The 23,213-nt window shown below is 46.3% G+C and overlaps 1 protein-coding gene across 1 annotated transcript in view; it reads left to right on the forward strand.

Moving 5' to 3' along the window:
- The first annotated feature begins 18,195 nt into the window (after positions 1–18,195).
- The window catches only part of FHOD3 (formin homology 2 domain containing 3), a 326,323-nt gene continuing 321,305 nt past the window's right edge, over positions 18,196–23,213 (forward strand). Inside the window, 1 exon segment of the mRNA XM_068166897.1 lies at positions 18,196–18,614. Within this exon segment, the coding sequence (XP_068022998.1) occupies positions 18,450–18,614 (165 nt within the window). The 5' untranslated portion in view covers positions 18,196–18,449.

Genomic DNA, 23,213 nt, shown 5'->3' on the forward strand with positions numbered 1-23,213 from the left:
ATAGCAGCCTCACAATTACAGGGCCTGGTTCATAGAGGGGATTTTAACTACCCAGATATTTGCTGGAAGGCCTCCTCAGCCAGCCAGCCACAGTCCAGGATGTCCCTCCACAGCATCGATAATAACTTGATGATGCAAATGGTGGATGAGCTAACTAGGAGAGGAGTGCCACTGTGTCTAGCCCCAAGCCAGGAGGTACCTAGTGAAAACAAAGGTATTACCTCTTCCAGTAGTAATATGGGGAAGAAGGAAATTAAAACAAAAATAGCTGCAGAATGTGAATGTCCACATTCTTTCAGACAAAAAGAACAAGGACTTCCCCAGTACAGCCTTGTACCTGGAACCCTTGGGGAAGGCAACCAAACACAGCGCTTTTGCTTAAAAGAGACAAAAAGTGTCATCCCTGCCTAGGTGCTTTTGCTGCATAGCCATAAGCAGCACTCCTTACATCAGCACAGCAGGTAAGATCTGTTCTGCACTTCCTTGTACTCATCTGAGTGCCACAGGAATGGAAGCAAGTTATAATTTTCATTCTTGGGCCCAAAATTGATATTAATACAGGAATTCAGAGCTTAGAATACAGTAATATCCCATTTCCTGCAGATTAGTGCTCTTTCCTGTTAGCTGGAAGCTTCAAATGCTTTCTGGCAGGTGAGAAATTTAATCTAGATCTCTCCATATTCTAGGTCAGTGATCTAACTGCTGCTTTCCAGTTCAGGATCAGGTCATCTCTGGTCTCAATCCACTGAAGCACTTAATATGAAGTGAGCTTACCCATGTGCTACTTTTACTCTGCTCCTGTTGCTCCCTTTGAACTCTCAAGCAAATACTGCTAGTTTTAGTCATATTACACAACTAACAAGTCTGATTCAATACCAGAACTCCTGTAGCAGAGCACAGCAGAGCAAGACAAACTTCACCCTGAAGACAGGCAATTAAACCACTGTCTCCATGGTACAGACTGACCATCAGGGAGGGAAATTAGAGAAGTTCCCAGAGGGCACATGAGGAAACATGTCTGACAGAGTAAGGAACAGAGATGCCTTGAACCCTGTTCAGAACTGCAGAGCATCACTTTTCTTTAGCCTTGTAACTAAAAGGACAGAGAAAGCTGTGAGCCTGAAACACAGGTGGTTTATTGGGTTTTATCAGCTTTGTGAGCAGTTTTGTTCATCTGCCTGGTGACATTTCCTACTGCACCCACTTTCAAGTCTCTCAGGCTATGGCCAGGGAGAAAAGACTACTGCTTGCAAAGCCAGGAAATAAAAAACCTTAAGGAATTACCAGAGGAGCTGACAGGCAGGCAGACCATCCTAAACCACTTCAGCTCATCCCTCCATCAATTGAATTGCTTTCTAGTTGATTTGGCCCCCTAGGTTTACGAATCCCAGCATACCAATCAATTATTAGTAAACTACCCTTGGTGTGCATTTTTAACTGTAAGATTCAAAGTCAGTTCCAAGCACAAAAACCTCACACAAATACTCAGGCTGACTGGGAGGGGGGAAAAGGGGGATGGGGGTGAGAAATACAAGAAGAAAATTAACCTCAGATGAAAGCTAGCAACAGTCATGTCTTCTAACTCCTGATGGTCTCCACAGTGAGAAATGGTTATCATTCCCTCCCATCCCTTCAAAAGTGGAAATCCCAGACAAAGTGACGACAATAAGCAATGGATTTTTCTGAGGCAACACTGCCACCTGTTGTCACGGCTCTGGTCTACTCACTTTTCAATTAAGCCTCGCTTTACAAGCCAGCCAGTATCTAGTCAAAACCTTTCTCTTCTCCCTCAATTCAAAACTGTTTGAAGTAACCCCAGCTCTCGTCTGCTGAAGACATAACCCTCCAGAGACAATGCAGAATTCTATTACTGGCGTTTATGGCTGTGTGGATGTTACAGATTTAACTGAGAGCAAGCTCAGCTTCCAGTCCATGGTCTGCAACTCAGACTCCTTCTTCATTTTGTTACTCTTCCCAGTTTCTAGTTTGTACAGAGACTGGTTCCCTCTTTCAATCAAACTACAATGCTTTGGCTGATTTCTTTGTACATATGCACATTTTGTGCTCAGATCATAAGTACTGAGATAGGTCTAGAAAATATGAAAGGGAACCACATGGGTCCAAACATTGCCTCTCTTGGCAAAACTGTGCATCACTGCTACTCCCAGAGACTAACTTCACTAGCAAAGTTAGCAAGAAGGCTCATGCAGCCAACACCTAGCTCTCAAGACAGACCTTTGGGTCTGCCCATACTGAAGCTTCTCATGATAAAGCTCAAAGTAAGAAACAGATGCTTGAAGGTCATCTATAGGGGAAAGGCCTTGGTGCTTCTGCCTCCTATTACACTTCTGGAATTAAAGTGATTTCTAAAAGTAACTTTTTGCCTAACCTGTTCTGGGTTGTTTATAACATTAATCCTCTGCCTGGATCTGATCCCATCTTTGCTTTAGAAGTGCTGAAGGTACATCCCCCTGTGATGAAGAGGTTATTACATTTATTAATATGAAATATTAATTATGAAAATATTATTTGTATTAATTATCAGTATTAATTATCAAATTACTAATAACCAATGAATCACTAACTTGTATACATGTTCTAGTGCACCTTCGTGAAATACAGTCCATAAGTGGCTTAGTGTTATGATTAGAACTTAATTGAACTATCTAGAGACCATTTCTATATTTATATAACGAAGGGTGCAGTTCCACCGCTTGGCCACTAGATGGAGACGCGGCGGGACGCGGGTGGCTTCTGGCTATGTACAGCACTATTACAATCTTCCTATGCATCAGCGATTTCTCTGCTAGACACAGATACTTTGAACTGAGTGCTAGTGGATGGAAAGCAGGTGGGAGATGCTCTGTAGCTGTTGTTTGTAGCAAGGTGGAGGTCTGGCAGACTACTGTCGCTGGACTGGTTCCTAGTCGAGTTGGACAGCGGCATTGGGTTACTGTCTCCTCTCTCCGCAGCAGTGGAGAGGGAGTACTGGAACCTGGGCTTAGCTCGGAAGCAGGTTCCCTTCAGGACTCGGTCGATTCCCTCCAGACAACAGGGATCAGTCCTGGTCGGGGTCGGCCTGTGGGGTCAGCCCTCGGAGTCGGCTCGCACGTCAGGGCGGAGCGACGGTTGCCGGTAGGCGGGCTCGGAGGTCAAACAGCGACAGCAGCCAAAGCTATGGGGTCGACCAGCTATGTCGATTCTTGGGGCCGACACAAACGGCCTCAGGGAGAGAATGCGGCTGTGTCAATCAGCAGCTCATCGTTTACAGGGCTTAAAGGAATAGTGGGACGTTCTGAGTGGTCCCGGGTTTAGTGCAGTGTAGGCACAAACAGTGCTTTAGTCTTCCCTGAGGTTCACAGGGCTCAGAGCGGCACATGTGGCAGCTCCTCTCCTGCTACAGCGGGGCTAGGCATACGTGGACTCAGTCTCGATCAAGTCCTTTCTCCCCGGCAACTGGGCAGATCTTACCCTCGGGGGCTGGTTCAGTCCTCCGGTGGCGCGGTGGGCTCTCCTGGTCGGTATGACTGGCTGTGACAACGCTGGGCTCCTCGGGCTCAGCAAAGGTCCTCCCTGTGGAGATGATCCTCACAACTGCTTCTCACAATGCAGAGGCTTTCAGTATGTGTGCATGTATGATAGAAGCTAACAACAATGAGCTCAATGGCAGAGGCTATGGCTCAAGAGTTGTTCTCTCGAGCAAGCACAGAGACAAAGTGAATGAGGGGGCAACTTGTTTACCAACTGGGGTGATACTTATAGATTCCTCGAGGCTGGGCTTGACCAATGGGCACTCTCATAAACCACTGGCTTCAGCCTATAGAAAGCGTGAAGCTAGAATTATGCCATACTTGGTGTCAGCACGAGCGCTGCATGCACTGGGTGCGTGCTGGCCTGGCTAACGCCTTGGCTTTTGTCTTCCTCCTGAAGGAGGGGGAACTTGTCCACATGCTGGGACAAGATGCGATATCTGGGCATAATGTGCCTTCACCACACCCCCTCCAACCTTCAGGCTGGAAGGTTCTTGCAAGTTGTTTTGCTAACATGTTTTAACAACAAAAAGTTCATCTCTAAAGGAAATACTTGGCAAGGAGGGATCATTCAAGCACAAAAACTCATCTGAAAAATAATTACCTCAAGTCAAGTCAGTGCTGTGTATTAACCAGAAGCTCTTAAATTCTCCATGCTAACAAAATCACAAATTTTTTTTTAAAAAAAAAAAAAAAAAAGGTGGGAGAAGGGACAATAAAGATATAAAGATGGAAGGATTTTAACAGAGACCCTGGGCTGGCTTGAAATTACCCCCAACTACTTTGGAGAACTATCCCCGGAATAAATGGCCAGACCAGCTCAGTTTGGGGTAGTAGCAAATGAAGTAATATTTACAAGCAAACTAAAATCTAGAAAGGTGAAATGTAATGATGTCGTAGTTGGACACAGGGAATTAGGTATTTCTACCATGATCCCTTGCAACACTGTATATTTCATGGCAGGGTCTGGCACTTCCTCTTTCCTTTCCTCTCCGACACCCGGTAACTGGGGGAGATGTCTCCCAAGGCCAGAGGGGGATGGGCAGTCTCAGATCTGGCCAGCTGAGACTAGCCTAGCAGTGGTGGGGGGGGGAGGAAGGAGGAGCCCTGGGGGTTTTGGGTGCACCCTCAGGTGGGGATGGGATTCTCTGGGTCTGTTTTGGGGTCTCTCTTGTCACTGTGTTCCTAGCTTTCTGCACGCTCTCACTGCTCTCTGTTTAAACTTTCCATCACTTTTGCAATCTGTTTGAGTCATTATTTCTGCCCGTGGTGGGGAGGGGGCTTGCCCCAACCCATTGCACATGAATATGTACAAAATACACAAGGGATGTACAATATAGAGAGATTTGCAATTTATCATAAAACACAGAAACTCTTCAGACTCCCCTGGATGGATCCAGGGGACCGTCCACATCCTCCAGCACTCCCTCCCTCCTTCCCATTACCTCACACAGTAGTCAAAACAGAGATCCCCTGGCAAGGCCACAGAGGAGACAGGGAGAGAGGAGTTGCAAGCAGAAGCAACAGAAGAAGAAAGGAGAAAAGAACTGTTTATGCCTCTGCTCTATATCCTCGTTACCAAGGCAATAAATGATACAGAATTTATCATTATCTTTATTTGGTATCCAGTGATCACAATTATGTTTTTTAACATTCAGTCTTTGCAGTCAGGAGCTAGGATGAAGTTCCCTCTTCGAATTGTAACAGGCCCAACAGCAAAGTCTGAAGGGAAGCTGCTTCTGCACAGCTGGATAAAACTCCATTGTGACAGGGGATACGGGAAATGTTTCCTTCAGGTTTTGTGAGTCTGCTAGTGGCTTTGACTGTGCACTAAAGAAGAGACCCTCGGATCAACGAGACAGGTACACAGCAGCCCTGTGGTGTACTGCCAGGGACAAAATCATCCAGCTTCATGGTTTGCTTTTTTTCATGGTTTATTTTTGTGTTGCTGTTATTGTTGTCATTTGGGTTTGTGTTTGTCAGGTGTGATTTGTTTTGTTCAGTTTCTTTCTCTGGATGACTTTTTAATGGAAAAAAATACTGTGATTTAAAAACAACTCTTGTGGCAGATCTCAGGCTGAATCCTGGTGGGCTTTAGCAAACTTTATTGCTTGGAGAAAGACATTTGATAAGAGTAGAATGCAGCATGTGGTTGAAATGGAACGTTTCTGTAAACACAAGCCCCTTGGGGGGAGTTTTTCTCTTTATTATAATCAGCTCTCTTTATTTCTTCTCCCTGTAATTCCCAAATTCTGGCCTTTCAGCATGCCTGAGCTACCATAGGTAGCAATCAAAGGCACAGCCCTGGCAAATAGAGAGAAGTCTGTGGGATAGGGGGGCTCAGGCCTGTGAAGACCTGCATCCAAGATGGCCTTGTTCTCCATGCCAGAGCCCATGCCCATCACTGAACACCACTTGAAGCAAGCATGGTCAAGGACATGGTCACTCCTCTGTAGCTGGTAATAATCAGCATAGCAGATGGAGACCTATTTTCATTGTACTTTTAACCTCTCTTCAGTGAATGAATTGTCCCTTTACATATTAGCTGTACCTAATCATTCCTTCCATCAACCTTTGTTTTTCTAGCTTTTCCTACCACAAGAAATCAAATTCCCCTGCAGTCTTTCCTACTGAGTATGAGAATCCAACAAGCCATGCAAGTATTTACTTGTATACCCAAGCAAATCCATTAACTTCTGACAGGCTGTCTCATGCAGTTTACTGGGTATGGGCCAGTTTTTGAGGAGCACTGACAACCCCCTCCCCAGCACCTCATATCATAACCATCTTTGCATCCCACTAGAATGACTGAGGGCTGGCAACAGTACATGTACCTATTCTGTGCTACAGACAACAGAGAGGAGTGTTGTTTGGTGCTTGCTGTGTCCTTTAGCTCAGAGTAATGAGCTTTTATCTCAGAACTCAGGTAGCCCTATAAAAAATCAGTGAAAATAAATTGCATGTGATGAATCATTGCCACCAGGACTCTCAAATGCAGACCCTGGAAACTAAAGCTATTTAAATACTTACAGATTCCCTCTTGGGGAGATTCTAGTGTTACATTTTCCTACTTTAAGACTTATCCCAAAACCAGCTGTTCTCAAAGGGATGATTTTTTTTTTACCCCCTAGAGTTAACACTTTCAGTCAGCAAACTTCCTTTTAGCAGCAATGCTTGGCTCCATCTCACGTGCTTGGGCACCTTGTGCCTCAGATAATGTTAAAGAGAAGAGATGGAGATGCTGCTGCTGACAAGTTGTGGGTTTGGGAAGGCTAAGTGGCATAAAAGCCAATTACTCCTCATCTGAGGTGCACGGGCCTAAGCAGCCAAACCTGAGGGTTAATGGGACTGTTGCCCAACACAGAAGTAACACACAAACTCAGGATTGAGACCAAAACAAAGTGAGAAAGGAGTAGAGCTTACTGAGCACAATCAGATCATTACAGTACAAAGTGCATAATTCCCTCAGCCTGTTTGCAGAACAAGCACAGCACAAAGCAGCAGAAAGCAGAATCAAGAGAGCCAGAAGCCCAAGCCAGAAAACTACACCCCACCCCTCCTTGTCCCACTGCCATCCCAGAGGAAAAGACAGCACCCAAAAGCCTGGAACCCAGAAACAGCAACTGGAACAGGAAGCCTACCATATTATGGTCTGAACTTCAAGCCCCATGATAGTTTGCTCCAGCCAGTACTGTCATTTTTGAAGCTGGCATGACTGAGCCTGGTGTGAATAACAGCAGCAGGTACAATGCAATCCACAACAAATTTCCTTATCACAAAGGTAGGTTTTATCCTGTAAGAGAGATTTCTTGCATTTCAGGGCACATCATCTGCAATCCCTTTCATAAAGATCCCTCAAAAGCATAAGGAGGCTTTTCACAAACCCTAATTCAGATGGAAGATCTTGGAGGCCACCACCAGTATCCAGTTCCTAGTGACTTCCCCATGCAGGCTCAGCTGTGATGGCACCAGCACTTCAGCATGGGGGTCACCATCACTGCAAACAGGCACTGAGACCTCCCAGCTTTCCTGTCACTTGCACTGGCTGAGCTAAGGCACAGCAGCCAGACCCCAGGCTGGGCATGAAATGCAAGAGATACCAGCAGCAACTGCTGCTTCTCCTGGAGACAAACCTCAGAAAAGGCTGCTCTTTCTCTGGAAATCCACCACCAAAACAGGGCTTCCTTTGGGTCTCCTCACATACTTTCCTATCAATATTTCCAGGCACAGAAAGTCACAACTTGCCTTTTTTTCCCCACCAGCAGTGGAAGAAACTAAATTCTAACACTACTAGGAGCCACTTAGATTGAAGTTGATCTTAGAGTTTAAACTGTGCAGTTTTAGGTTCATTGACGATTACCCAATAAACTGCAGAAGGGTATACAACAAAAGTGTGCAAATATTCTTGAACCTCAGGGCTGCTGTCAGTCTCTGAAATGGAGTATGGCTGAGTGCTGTCGTATCACACTCTGATTTCAGGGATCTTTCTACCTTATAGTATAGTAGCAAAGAAGTTGCTTTGCTCAAACAGATGCCAGAGCTGCTACTACCATCCACCTTCATCTTGTCCATTGCAGATTTTGAGTTCTTCCAAATTCTTAAACTATTTGTTCCCACCTGCTGATGATTTTAATGACTGAAAGCTCTACTCTGTCAAAGTGTAAAATCACAGTCATAGAATCAATAAGGTTGGAAAAGGCCTCAAAGGTCATCAAGCACAACCTACCACTCAACACCTAATGACTACCAAACCATGGCACCAAATGCCATATCCAATGTCCTGTTGAACACCTCCAGGGATGGTGACTCCACCACCTCCCTGGGCAGCACATTCCAACGGCTAACAACTCTCTCTGTGAAGAACTTTCTCCTCACCTCCAGCCTAAACTTCCCCTGGTGCAGCTTGAGACTGTGTCCTCTTGTTCTGCTGCTGGTTGCCTGGGAGAAGAGACCAACCCCTTCCTGGCTACAATCTCCCTTCAGGGAGTTGTAGACAGTAATAAGGTCTCCCCTGAGCCTCCTCTTCTCCAGGCTAAGCAACCCCAGCTCCCTCAGCCTCTCCTTGTAGGGCTTGTGCTCGAGACCTCTCCCCAGCCTCGTTGCTCATTTTCTGGACACGTTCAATTGTCTCAATGTCCTTCTTAAATTGAGGGGCCCAGAACTGGACACAGGACTCAAGGTGTGGCCTAACCAGTGAGAAGTTTCCAAAATGGGTTTGTAAATATTTTTAAGTAAGCTCTAAAGTCTGAATCTGTAACAGGTTGCAGTTCCTCAGGTTTCAAGTACACAGAAATACAGGATGGGAGTATGCCCACGTGAAGTGAAAACAACTATGAAGTGTATTGAAAAGATCAGGTCCCATCTAACTACTTAGATGGAAAGTCCTTAATTCCCACTTCAGTGTTGAATACTCCTAATATTTGCAAGTACGCTTTTTTAACTCACAGTAATCAAAATGTAAGTTGCCAAGTATTCTTGAAGGGCTGTTAAAGACTTCTGGTAGCTTTAGGCTATGCCTTTAAATTTTTGTTTCACAGATCTAGAACAGAAAGTGGTAAAATGTAAATAAATCACTATTGGGTGCAAAAAGGAAAATAATGATAAGTTCTAGACAATCCATTGGATAGATAACAAACACAAGCTAGTAATGAAAACAATCTCTCTTTTGGCTTCTTCACGCTGGAAGATACTAACTTGCTTCTGCTTGACCAGTTTTGTTTTGGCTAAGTCTAAGGTCTCTCTGCCATTTGTGTTCAGGAGGGTAAGGGAAGGGGCAGGGAGGGAGAAGATATTACCTCCCCTGATTTCAGCCAGGGGGTTCTTGTGCTGTTTATTAATTGTAAATACCTGTAAATGTTGTAACTCCTGTATATTTTGTACTTATCCATTGCATTCCATTCTAGAGCGTAGCTTTGCTGTAAATACAGCTTGCATCTGTATACATCTTGCATTTAGGCTGGAGGTTAGGAAGAAGTTCTGTACAGAGAGAGTGATTGCCCATTGGAATGGGCTGCCCAAGGAGGTGGTGGAGTCACCATCACTGGAGGTGTTCAGGAGGAGACTTGATGGGGTGCTTGGTGCCATGGGTTAGTTGTAGGTGGGTTGGATTGGTTGATGGGTTGGACACGATGATCTTGAAGGTCTCTTCCAACCTGGTCTGGTCTATTCTATTCTATTCTATTCTATTCTATTCTATTCTATTCTATTCTATTCTATTCTAAATAGTCTGTTATATATGAGAAGGATGAATAATTACAAGTGAGGAACAGCTGGGTTTGGAGGATTTTCTGGGAATATGATTTTCTTCCTCCTGCCCCAACCTAACAAGCAGAATGAAAGTAAATGAATGGCACCAACCTGTGAGATTTTCATCTGCTGGTCTGGTCTGGCACATTCAATGTTGGGGGGGAATTCTCAACCCACCACAGGGTCTGAGAAAACACATTTAATTCCAATGTGTATTTGACGTTCATGGTGCCTTTTTGTATATGTTTCTGGATTTATCCTACCTAAAAATCCACAAAATATGTTCTCACTAAGGGATGCATTAAGCATCTTGATGTATTTTAAGGGTTCTCCAATTTCAGTCCTGTGCATTTGTCCATTTTATTTGAATTATAAATGTCTATTCACTTCAGTTATGGCTGTAGTTTTACTGTCCCTCATTTTCAGCTGCAAGTCGGTGCTGCAGGTGGCACCCTATGCCTAATAAAGGAATCTGTTGCCTTCAGAACCAGGAGGCCTCCCAGAGTTCCCTTTCTCCCCAGCAGGAATAGCTGCATAAACCCTGTGTGTCGTTCACTGTATATGTGCACGGGTATACAACACTACAGAACACAATGCTTACCTGGAGTGTTGCATACCTGTTTTCAGTAGGTTGAGGAAGCTGCAGCTTCTATACTTGGAGTTGAAGCTTTTGGGAGCACCTAAATCACCACAGAAACATCCAGAGTTTTAAAAATGTGTCTGCCCGTGTCTGGGGGCAGCAGCAGCGTTAGCAGAGCAGCTTCATTAAAGCAGCTACTTGGCCAGTCTCATGGCCAAACTACTGCATCACAGAGGAACTATCCAAGGATACAACAGCTTATCACCAGCCCCTTTTCATGCTGACCTCCCAGGTTTGTTGAGCGCCAGGAAAAGCATCTACCTCCTCATACTTCCCATTTTCTTTTCTACTGTAGCTATGATACTTGAGTCACTTCAGTGGAGGTACTCCAATACATATTTGGGAAACCCCTTACACCAGTGGGCCCCCATTCCCTACCAACATCAAGTATTACTATGCAACAATGCATCAAAAAGTTAACACAATCAAGAAGGATGTTTCCTTAACTGTTTTTTTTTTCTATTCTCAAAACAAAACAGCAAACAAACAAACAAAAGCCTTCAACTGATTCATAGTGAGCTGAATCCATCTGTGGCTCTAATTTACCATTCACCAGGTAAAATGGAATCTGCATCACTAAAGCTGCAGGTGAATGAAGCAATGGGCTTCATTCTGATAACTTCTGTTCCAAGTAGAGCAGGGTCTAAAAAAATACCGTAGAACATAAGCAGTTAGTCTGTTTATGTGGCTCCAGTGCCTACAGGAAGCACAGATATCAGGTCACAGAATCAACCAGGTTGGAAGAGTCCTCCAGAATCATAAATCCAAACTATCACCCAACCCTATCTAATCAACTAGAACATGGCACTAAGTGCCTCATCCAGGCTCCTCTTAAACACCCCCAGGGATGGTGACTCCACCACCTCCCTGGGCAGCCCATTCCAATGGGCAATCTCTCTTTCTGTGAAGAACTTTTTTCTAAGATCAAGCCTAAACTTCCCCTTGCACAGCTTAGGCTAGACAGCTCCAGCTGCCTCAGCCTCTCTTCATAGTGCTTGTGCTCCAAACCCCTCCCCAGCTTGGTTGCCCTTCTCTGGACACCTTCCAGCAACTCAACACCTTTCTTGAATTGAGGGGCCCAGAACTGGACACAGTCCTCAAGGTGTGGCCTAACCAGATTTTGATAGTCCTGACCATGCTCGCCTGTCCTCGAAGCCCTGTCTGTAGGTCCAGGAGCTCTATTTAAGCTCCGAGGGGGCTCTCTGGCTTTCTTCAGGCTGTGCATATGGCTTTTCTGAGTGATTTTCCCAGGTGTTTCCAAATTGCTGATTGTTTTGTGTCTGACTTTTTGTTTCATTTCCTAGTGTTCACCAGGGACTTGGTGAAGCCTGTGGCTTTCCTATCCTTTGCCACCCTGCTCAAGGGCTATTTCTTCCTGGTGAGACCATTGTCTCTGTTGTGGCCATGCTCAGCTCCCAGCTTGTGATTCCTCATAAGGAATCCTTGCTCTCACAACTATCAGAGGAATCCCATAGGCTTTGTATTTCTGTCTTTTCTTTCTTTATACACCTGACTCATAACACTTATTTCCAGAAGGTGTCAGTCAAAGGAAATATTACAATGTTGTTTTTCATACTGCTTTAATTGGAACACGTTGAGATGTGTAGCTGCTTGCTCCCACCCATGAACAACAAAGATTTCAGAAAACAAAGAGGGGAGACACAGAAGGCAGAAGAAGCATAAGAATACAAAAACTGAGCTTACATCAGTACTTTAAAGCATGGGGAAAGGTAGTAAAGCAAATACCAGTTTTCTTCATTGCATTCCTGGTGCTTTGTGACTGTTAAATTTCAGCCATGCTTAGGCATACCTAAGCAAAGATGTAATGCAAATACATTGTTAGTACTCAGAGTAGCACCTAGAAATTACAAACCCAGCAAGCTGTTAATATTTGTGTGGTTGGTTTTATCTCACACAAAGCATTGACATGTTTATTATACCTCAGATCACTGGATTCTCACATACCTACCAACCAGCTCTATGTGACATAAAAGGATTCATTTTCTGGCAGTGGCAATCAGGAACACCAGATTAATTAGGTAATGTCAGTGCCAGCATGCTTAGTATCCTTTACCCCACAGCAATTAATTGCAATATTGGCTTGGCCTAACAGCACAACTGCAAATTCTAGTCTGAATATTCCACACATTTTTTCTTCCAGAACTCAAATACTTGTGGGTTTCCTTCAGAATGCCCTGGAACAAACACTTGTGGTATGTCTAGACCAGCACTTAGTGTTGAATCCAGTTAACTCAAGTTAATTAGTAATCAATTAACTGGAGGTAGAATAGGACCAAAGCCTCTATTCTAGGCATACTGCGATCCATCAGGTAACAGCAGAAGTCCTGCAGCTTGACTCTGCATGATCCTAATCTCTTCTGTTTAAGCATAAGATTAATTGAAAAAACAACCAAAACACCAACAAAATTAGCATTTGAAAGTCAGTGCCAAAGAAGTTGTTCCTATAACAGCGCAGCATGTGTCTGTGAGTGCAGTGTGTCCCCGAGGGATAACTTTCCCTGGCTATAACAGTCTCAAGGGAACAGAAACAAAGCTGTTGTATGACTGGTCTGCAACTGGCCTGAATAAGCCAGGCGGTGGAGATACATGCAGGGTGCAGAGCTGTATGCTGACACATTGCATGGGACCTAGCACCTGGTGCTGGGTGTTGGGTTTGGTATTCAGGCTGGAGGCTGTGCTTTCTCATCTGCCTGACGTGGAAGGACATAACTGACTAGCAGGTGGTTACTACTGGGGGCCAGATGGCTTTTAACAAGGTTCAAAGATCTCACTGGAGATAGCTCTCAGTACCTGTGCCACCAGTTTTAAGCAAAACTGGCTGAAAGTGTTCTCTAGAACTTGTGACCTCTGCCCAAGTCCCTGCAGCAGAGCACAACATTGGCTACCACAATTGCACTGGCTTTTCCTTCTGTAACATCACATTTTTCCCCAGCATTCTGTCTCACATTCCTCAATAGATCCTCTGGTGTTCAGGACAGGAAAGGTTTTTCAGCTGAGACATTATTGTACCTTTTTGTTCATGCTTATCAAGTGTACTGAGAACTCAGATCTTAGTTCTCTCTATTACTCTGAAAATGAGGTGAGATTGTCCTATGGACAAGGCAATGTTTGGCAGTCTTGCAGAAGTGCTAACCCGAGGGCTGCATTCACACAGATGGTAGCAGCTCTGCTTACATAAGAAATATACAAACTTTAATGTCTCTGCAGATCTAGCAATATAAAAGTGGGGTTTTTTCAATAAAGAAGAATGATCTGGATGAGAGCATTGAGTCCACCAGCAGTAAATTTGCTGAGGACACCAAGCTGGGGGCAGGAGTTGATCTGCTGGAGGGTAGAGAGGCTCTGCAGAGGGACCTCAACAGGCTGGACAGATGGGCAGAGGCCAAGGGCAGGAGATTGAACACATCCAAGTGCTGGGTTCTACACACTGGCCACAGCAACCCCATGCAGAGCTACAGGCTGGGGGCAGAGTGGCTGAGAGCAGCCAGGCAGAGAGGGACCTGGGGGTGCTTGTCGATAGTAGGCTGAACATGAGCCTGCAGTGTGCCCAGGCAGCCAAGAGGGCCAATGGCATCCTGGCCTGCATCAGGAACAGTGTGGCCAGCAGGAGCAGGGAGGTCATTCTGCCCCTGTACACTGCACTGGTTAGGCCACACCTCGAGTCCTGTGTCCAGTTCTGGGCCCCTCAGTTTAGGAAGGAGGTTGACTTGCTGGAACGAGTCCAGAGAAGGGCAATGAAGTTGGTGAGGGGTTTGGAACACAGCCCTGTGAGGAGAGGCTGAGGGAGCTGGGGTTGCTTAGCCTGGAGAGGAGGAGACTCAGGGGTGACCTTATCACTCTCTACAACTACCTGAAGGGAGGTTGTAGACAGGCAGAGGTTGGTCTCTTCTTCCAGGCAGCCAGTACCAGAACAAGAGGACACAGTGTCAGGCTGTGCCAGGGGAGGTTTAGGTTGGATGTTAGGAAGAAGCTCTATACAGAGAGAGTGATTGCCCATTGGAATGGGCTGCCTGGGGAGGTGGTGGAGTCACCATCACTGGAGGTGTTCAGGAGGAGACTTGCTGGGGTGCTTGGTGCCATGGGTTAGTTGGTTGGGTGGTGTTGGATGATAAGTTGGACACGATGATCTTGAAGGTCTCTTCCAACCTGGTCTATTCTATGCTATGCTATGCTATGCTATGCTATGCTATGCTATGCTATGCTATGCTATGCTATGCTATGCCATGCTGTGCTCTGTTGGATGGTTCAGCTGATTGTCCTGGGCATGGACCCTTCACAGCTTCTTGTGAATAAAAATTAACCCCATCATAGCCAAACATAGGAGACCAGGAGATATCTAATGGTAACCAAGCTCTTTCTGATCCTTGGATGAAGGAGGATGAGATTTGCAGTATTATTCTTGGTCTCATGACAGACTGGGTTTCACTTACACACCATTATTTTGAGCAGTGTGGGTTTTTATTTGCCTGTCCATGCTAACAATGACAATAAATCACTCCTCACACTTCCCTAAGAGAAGGAAACGTTATTTACAGTTACAGTGCAGATAAGGCAGAAATACTGCTCCCATCATCACAGTAAAGGATCTGTCAGCACATTCATTACCATGCCCTAATTCCAGTGGTCTGCAAGACCATTTTGACTGCCATTACCAAATGGACTGTTATTTTTCAGCTTTATTAATGTTAAGTGAATAAATCATGGAAGATAACATTGTTTTTGTTATCTCATAACTAAAATTGCTTGAAGTTGAAGAAAAAAAAATGAATTAGCAAAGCAGCTCAATTTGCCTGAAAAAGAGAGCTACAGAAGCTAAAGAGCTGGCCACTTCACATGCTCCCATGGTAAACTCATGGTCATGCATCTAGATCTGTGTGGGCATGATGACATACCAGCAAAACTGCTGTTCCTGTGGAGGTATTCCAATTGCTTGGATACCTAGTGTCATGTTTTAAAACTGCTGAAATATATACATTGTGTCTGGGTGGTCCCTGGGTTACAGAATAGGCTTCAATAACTTGCCAGCAAATGTGGATATACACGATGTCTTTAATAAAAAAAGAGGATATTAGTGATAAAAAATGGTGTTATTTTAACATTCACATTTCAGCAATAATGAAGAAGGAGATTCAGACTCTTGAATGTGTCCAGAGAAGGGCAACAAGGCTGGGGAGAGGTCTGGAGCACAGCCCTGTGAGGAGAGGCTGAGGGAGCTGGGGTTGTTTAGCCTGGAGAAGAGGAGGCTCAGAGGAGACCTTCTTGTTGTCTACAACTCCCTGAAGGGAGGTTGTAGCCAGTTGGAGGTTGGTCTCTTCTCCCAGGCAACCAGCACCAGAACAAGAGGACACAGTCTCAAGCTGTGCCATGAGAGGTTTAGGCTGGAGGTGAGGAGAAAGTTCTTCCCAGAAGGAGTAATTTGCCATTGGGATGTGCTGCCCAGGGAGGTGGTGGAGTCACCGTCCCTGGAGGTGTTCAAAAAAGGATTGGATGTGGCACTTGAAGCCATGGTTTAGTTGTTATGAGGTGTTAGGTAACAGGTTGGACTTGATGATTTCTGAGGTCTTTTCTAACCTGGTTGTTTCTATGACATTCAAATCTGAGTTTGACACACCCTCTTAACTCATTCAACTAGGTATTTGAAAGAAATGCCAATGATGGGGTGAGTTATGAAGGATAAATCAGCCTAAGTTGCTTCATTCCTGAAAAACATGTCTGTGCTAAGGGTGCCCCCCTTGTGTTTTTGTAAAAAGAACTTGGGAGCTTAAAACTTGATCATGCTTAGGCTTGGTTTTTAGGAAAGGCTGGAGATGGGCTTCAGAACCCCACGATCAGCGAGTTACACAGCCCATGAGTTGTCTGCCCCAGGAAAGGGACTCAGTAGCCTGATACTTCTAAGGACATAGCTCGGACTGACAAGGGTTTCCCAGAGCCCCTGCATGCTCAGTCTCCCTCTGACAGTGCCATATGTTCTGTGATGAGGAATGGGGTGAGACACCACATGTGCTGGTTTTGTCATGTCTCTGATTGTCTTTCCAGATGCAGTGCCTGGGGTGCCTCATGCCGCATACCTCTGACAGATAGTAGCTGGTTGCTCGTTTGCATTTTACTGTGTGTTAAGGTCTTTTAAAAGCCACATATGTTCCTTTAAAAGGCTGTAGTGAGCCAGAAAGACAAAAAGTTGCCTGCTTGCCTTCTTTTAGCCACTGCACTGGATAAATGCAACCCTGTGGAAGGAGGAGAGAGGAGAGAGTGCTCTGCAGCAGACTGCAAAGCAGAGCAGGGTGGGAGGAGGGACTTTTATCCTTCTGAAGTATGGCTTTGCAGCAGGAGCAGAAACTGGTGACTGCTTGGAAAATGAGGAAGCAAACTATACAGTCCTGGCTTAGCCTGATGGAAAAAGATTGCAGCTTCAGAAGGTCTCTGAAGAACATGTAGGAAGGTGGGAAACATTCAAAAATGAAATTTAAACATGTAGTGCTCTCCCTCTACACACAGAGAGACTTTGTAATGTTATTCAGTTTCATCCAGCAGATCTGTGCTTTCTCTTTCCACCTGTATTGTTTGAACTATAATTCAAATAAAGTCCAGCTTCTGAAATTCAAAGGTCAGTAGTGCTTTGGGGATGTTTACAATAAGTAAAAAGTCTAGGTAGCTACAACCCCAAGTTCAGGCTCAGTCAAACCACAGAACTGTAGCAGCCACCAGGAAAAAAAACCGAACAACTCGATAGCAACTGAAGCCAGGACACTTTGCAGCACTTTTGTTTTCTCTCAAGCAGCCTGATCACAGAAAGTATCTCCACTGGCCAGCTCACATGGCGAAACCCAGTCGAAGATCACAACACACAACGTCTGACTTTTCCTTACAACATTTAGAATTTAGAATAGAATAGAATAGAATAGACCAGGTTGGAAGAGGCCTTCAAGATCATCGCATCCAACCTATCATCCAACACCACCTAATCAACTAACCCATGGCACCAAGCACCCCATCAAGTCTCCTCTTGAACACCTCCAGGGATGGTGACTCCACCACCTCCCTGGGCAGCACATTCCAATGGGCAATCACTCTCTCTGTATAGAACTTCTTCCTAACATCCAACCTAAACCTCCCCTGGCGCAGCCTGAGACTGTGTCCTCTTGTTCTGCTGCTGGCTGCCTGGGAGAAGAGACCAACATCCGCCTGTCTACAACTTCCCTTCAGGTAGTTGTAGAGAGCAATAAGGTCACCCCTGAGTCTCCTCCTCTCCAGGCTAAGCAACCCCAGCTCCCTGAGTCTCTCCTCAACGCACAACTGCAGGCCAAACCAAATCATGACAAGTTCTGGGAGACATGAGAAACAGAAGGACAGATCATGTGTGTGCAGAAATTCCCTGTTGTTTCAGTGGTGACAAATACTCCCAAACCAGTAATCATTTGGAAGGAAACAGCTGCTTCATGCAAACACCATGGTCTCTTTCATCTCCGCCCAACTCGGCGGAGGCAAGAGGATCCCGCGCAGTGTCCGTCCCTCTCTCTGCGCGGAGGTCCCTTCAGGCTGAGCGGAGAAGACGGCGGCCACCGGGGCGTCCTGGAGGCAGCGCCGCGGGTGGCCGTGAGGCGGCGCTGCCTGCCTTCTGCCTGGCGCGGCTGCGCTGCCTGTGCCGGCCGCGGCAGTCCTGCTGCCCGCTCGGCGCGTAGCGGCTGGGCATGGGGGAGCTGCCGCATTGCCCGCGCTCCGCGGCTCCGTCACCGCCTCCTTTCTCGGCCTGAATCGCTCCTGTACTCGTGGATCCCGGCGAGGAAGGGGCCATGGGCGGCCTCCCTGGAGCGGGGTGGCTGTGAGGCGGCCGGCGTCCGCTCGGGGAGCAGGGAGGTTGCCGGCTAGCCAGACCTGCGCCGGGGGGGCTACGGTCGGGTGGGAAGCGCCGCTCCCCGCCGGCGGCGGGCACGCACGCAGCGCCTCGCCGTCGAAGACTCGGTGGTGCCCGCTCCGCCGTCTGCACCCGCGCTGCGACAGTGGATGGATGCGCCATGGCCACGCTGGTGTGCAGGGTGCAGCTGCTGGATGACACCGACCCTTTCAACAGCACCAACTTCCCCGAGCCCACCCGGCCGCCCCTGTACACCTTCCGGGAGGACATCCCGCTCGCCACCCAGCTGCCCGGAGTGCACCGGCTCCTCCGCGCACCGCAGAAGGTACTGGGGGCGGGAGGAGGGCAGGGGGTAAGCGGCAGCGGCTTCCCCGCGGGACGGCGGCGGGTCCCCCCCGGGCCGCTGCCGGGCGGAAGGCCGTGCTCGGAGCCCGGTGGGGCTGCTCCGCCGGCTCGGATCGTGGGTCGCGCCGGCGCTATCCCTCGCCGCGGCAGGGTAAATATTTTCTTAAATCCCGGGGTGAGGCCTGGGGGAGCGCCGGAGGGGCTTCCCCTGCCGCTCTTGTTTTCAGACACCTTCAAGAGCAGATACTGCTCGTGTTTTACTTGTAGCTGCTGTATGTTTTCCTTAGGAGAAGGAAAATAAACCCGGCACAAAACAAAAGCCGCCCCCAAAGCAGAGCCCTGGCTGGGTAGCAGATGATGCCTGCTCTCGCTAGCCGGGGCTGGGCACGCTGAGGGTTAACGTGCTGGCTGAGGGTTAACGTGCTGGCTGAGGGTTAACGTGCTGGCTGAGGGTTAACGTGCTGGCTGAGGGTTAACGTGCTGGCTGAGGGTTAACGTGCTGGCTGAGGGTTAACGTGCTGGCTGAGGGTTAACGTGCTGGCTGAGGGTTAACGTGCTGGCTGAGGACGGCCAAGCTGCGAGGAGCACGGTGGCGCGGATGGGATCCGAGTTGTGCTGTGGTCAGGTTTAATGAGCCAGGCAGTTAGAGCCAGGGCTGATAAAAATAGCAGTGTGTCTGCTGCCCTTGAAACAATTGCTACTACTCCTTCGTCTTGCAAAGTGCTGCAGCGTGTTGCTGCCGCGGCCCTTGTCCAATCTTCCCAGTCTGGTTCATACCTCGCCTCCTACCTATGCTGGCATGTGTAGCTCTGCCCTTGAAGTCAGGCACCTGGGCATGAGCTTGTGAATTTTCAGTTTTCAAAACACTGCCATTGATTGACACAGTAATGTCCTTTCATTACTTTATCTGCACACAACCTCTGCAGAGTGCGTCAAAGAAAAAAAACTTAAAAGAAAAGGAAAAATGCCCGCTTCTTTATTTTAATTTACAGCAAAGTCAAAGCTGAGATAAAGCTTTCACTCGCTGCCTGGTGAAGCGGCGGGAAAACACTTCCTTAAAATCACTTCTTGTGTTACGTCTTGCTCTTGGGAGCTTGTGGGAAGATGACAAAGGAGCTGTGTGTGCCCTCAGTTTTAAGGATTTCTAAAACCCCGTAAAACTATTTCAGATAAAAGCTTTTGGAGCAGACAGAAGTCTTGCCTTTTTAGAACAGTTTCTTGCATAATAGTTGCCAAGGATACAGCATCCAGTGAACAGAGCTCTGCCTGATGCACAAAACCTTTGGAAGCTCTTGGTGTGCTGGGTCAATGCTGTTTTCATGTGCTCAATCGTCCTCGGTTCAGACTGGTCCCATTGTTTTCCAGGGAGGCCTTTTTTCTTAAGTCAGAGCTAATTAAAAGAAGGGCAGGATTGATTCCAGCGCTTAATGAAGTAAAAGCCCAATAGTTTAAAATCTGGATCGACAGTTAATTCGACCTCATTTTTAAGGATATTTCAGTGTGTTGTATTTTGTTTTGAATAGTGTCCTGGTGTTTTTTGTGTGACCCAGTACTGGCCAAACCTCCACAGCTTAGTGTCGTAGGAGTCGCTCTAAATCCATGGCCACTTCTCTGAATTTCACTCCTGCCCAGTGTTCCTGTGTGTGGTTTAACAGGTTTAATTATGTTTGGAAACTGGACTTGCCGACTTTGGAGGATGAAAGGCTGCCTAAATCTCTAGAGGTGCTATTAACTCAGCCATTGAAACATGGCTACACAGCTAAAGACAAGTCCTGGTCTAGCGACTTGTTAGTCTGAGGGTCTGACTTCTGCAAATGTTTTGTTTCCGTGGTTGTAATGATGTAGGCAGACTCAATGAAATCTGCTTACGTAGTTACAGTTACCTTTGTGTTTGCCTTAATTATGTCTCTTGACCTTCTTTTAGCTTCTACAAAGAAGAAAACTAAAAAGGTTGATTGGAGTTGTTTACCTTCTTTAATTATACTGAAAGCTTAGCTCTTTGTGTGCTTGCAGCTGGTGCAACTTGCCTCTTTGGCATTACATCTTGGTGGGACTTTTGTAGAACCAACTTTTACGTGTGGCTTTTTAAGGACAGGCATGACGTTTTCTATTCCATAGGTGGGGGTATCCTTTCTGCAGCTTTTCCTGAAGACTATGTTCATCTGCTCTCTAGAAGATCACCGCATTATCTGACTCAGAAAATTTAGCTTCCTTTTTCTCAGAGATCAGGACCAACTCTGATCTTAGAGGAATGCAGCTGTCAGAGCAAAGCATGGGTTGAAGTTCAGGTGTCAGGTCATTATGACACATTTGAGGCTCGATTGATTAATTATTTTGAAAATTAGAGGACTAATAGCTTGATGATCCATTTAGTATCTTGAGGTGACTAGAGCAAAATATCTTGAAATAGAGGAGGTTATAGCTCAGATATGTAGTAGTGCTGTTAAGTCATTCCTGAAATCTTCCGAAGTCTTGGCCTTTTGCCAGCAAGTTCAGATGATCAATGCCAGTTTTCTTTAATTAGTTTTTAAATCTTTTTACTTGGCTAATAGAATAGAATAGACCAGGTTGGAAGAGACCTTCAAGATCATTGTGTCCAACCCATCAACCAATCCAACCCACCTAATCAACTAACCCATGGCACCAAGCACCCCATCAAGTCTCCTCCTGAACACCTCCAGTGATGGTGACTCCACCACCTCCCCAGGCAGCCCATTCCAATGGGCAATCACTCTCTCTGTATAGAACTTCTTCCTAACATCCAGCCTAAACCTCCCCTGGTGCAGCCTGAGACTGTGTCCTCTTGTTCTGGTGCTGGCTGCCTGGGAGAAGAGACCAACCTCTGCCTGTCTACAACCTCCCTTCAGGGAGTTGCAGAGAGCAATAAGGTCACCCCTGAGTCTCCTCCTCTCCAGGCTAAGCAGCCCCAGCTCCCTCAGTCTCTCCTCACAGGGCTGTGTTCCACTTATCCTCTGAACAGAGGTGCCAGCTTGCTGCCTTCAGATCACCATCGAGTTTTTACATCTTGTAAGATGATCTTTGAGGTCTCTTCCACCCTTGGTGATACTGTGATGATGTACTGCTGTGGGACATACCTGAGAGTCTGAAGTCAGTAGAAGGAATCCTGCTTACTTCAAGGGGTGTCAGATTTTTACCACTGCAGAGCTGAAGTTTGTAGTGCTGGTGGTATTTTTATAGTTAATAAAAGACCTTGTATGTTGCAAGTCAAATATTGTAACAAATTATTAAGAAAAACATTTAAATCTCAAATGAAAAATGCTCTGACCTTCTGACTTGTCACAGTATGTCATTAGTAACTTTTTGCAGCCAGCAGTGTTAGAATTTGACTCTAATGTGCTGCATTTCTTTAGTCTTGGTCTTTGAAAGCACAACACTTGATTTCATATGCTGGTTTTACTACTACTTCTCCATACACTGGCACAGGTTGCCCAGGGAGGTGATGGAAGCCTCATCCCTGGAGGTTTTTAAGGGCAGGCTGGACGTGGTTCTGAGCAACCTGCTGTAGTGTGAGGTGTCCCTGCCCATGGCAGGCGGGCTGGAACTGGATGATCCTAGAGGTCCTTTCCAACCCTGACACTTCTCTGATTCTATAAGTACCCTGGGGTCTGGATGCAGGTGTGGATCTATAGGGTGTCTTCTGAGTTGCAGTATTTTGTGATCCTGTGGAGGAGTGCAGTGAAGTGAGGTGCCTGAGTTCCACGAACGGGCTAGGATGAACTTTACTACCCTGAATACACAAAGTATTTGGATGAGGTGAAGAGCTAAGGCAGTTTGTAGTCAAAACTGAGAAGAAAGGTGTTTGAAATCTTTTCTCTTGCAGCTCTGTGCCTCTTCCCTTTTTTTATCTCATGCTCTTTAGAATAGAATAGAATTAACTAGGTCAGAAAAGACCTTTGAGATCATCAAGTCCAACCTATCCCCCAACACCAGCTAGCCAACTAAACCATGGCACCAAGTGCCTCATCCAGTCTCTTCCTAGACACCTCCAGTGATGGTGACTCCACCACCTCCCTGGGCAGCCCATTCTGTTTCTGTGCACGCTGTTCCCTACAGCCATACCTTGGATCAAGCAGTTTGCTGTATGCTACATTCTGCTCAGTTCTGCCTTGTGTGTGTGGCAGGCATACCCTGTGCCAAACTGAACCCTGTGGGGGTCATCAGGAGCACTTGCCTTGCTTATTGCCCAGAGATAGATGATGACACACCACCTCAGTTGCTGATGCAATGAAGTAGGACAAGTTATTTTCTGGTATTTTTATCCACATCTACAAATCTTTGCAGGGTAACTAAGCAGAGTTTCTTTGGGTTGCTTATGTTGATTAGGTTGCCTGAAGTGCCATTTTGAATTTGGCTTTTATTGCTTTGTTTCTGAGGATTTTAGGTCTCTCTTACTGTCCATTATATGAATGAGACCTAAATATAGTCTAGATTCTGAATTCAGATGTCCCTTTTGCCCATTTCTGTGAACCTTTGGAAAATTCAGAAGTCAGTCTAAATTTGTGGCTCAGGCCCAATGCCAATCATGAGCTTTGAGTCTAATTTAGTACTTTGGGTTTGT

The sequence above is a fragment of the Melanerpes formicivorus genome, unplaced genomic scaffold (genome assembly GCF_026170545.1).
Source record: "Melanerpes formicivorus ecotype bairdi unplaced genomic scaffold, bMelFor1.0.p_v2 SCAF_111, whole genome shotgun sequence".
Lineage (NCBI taxonomy): Eukaryota > Metazoa > Chordata > Aves > Piciformes > Picidae > Melanerpes > Melanerpes formicivorus.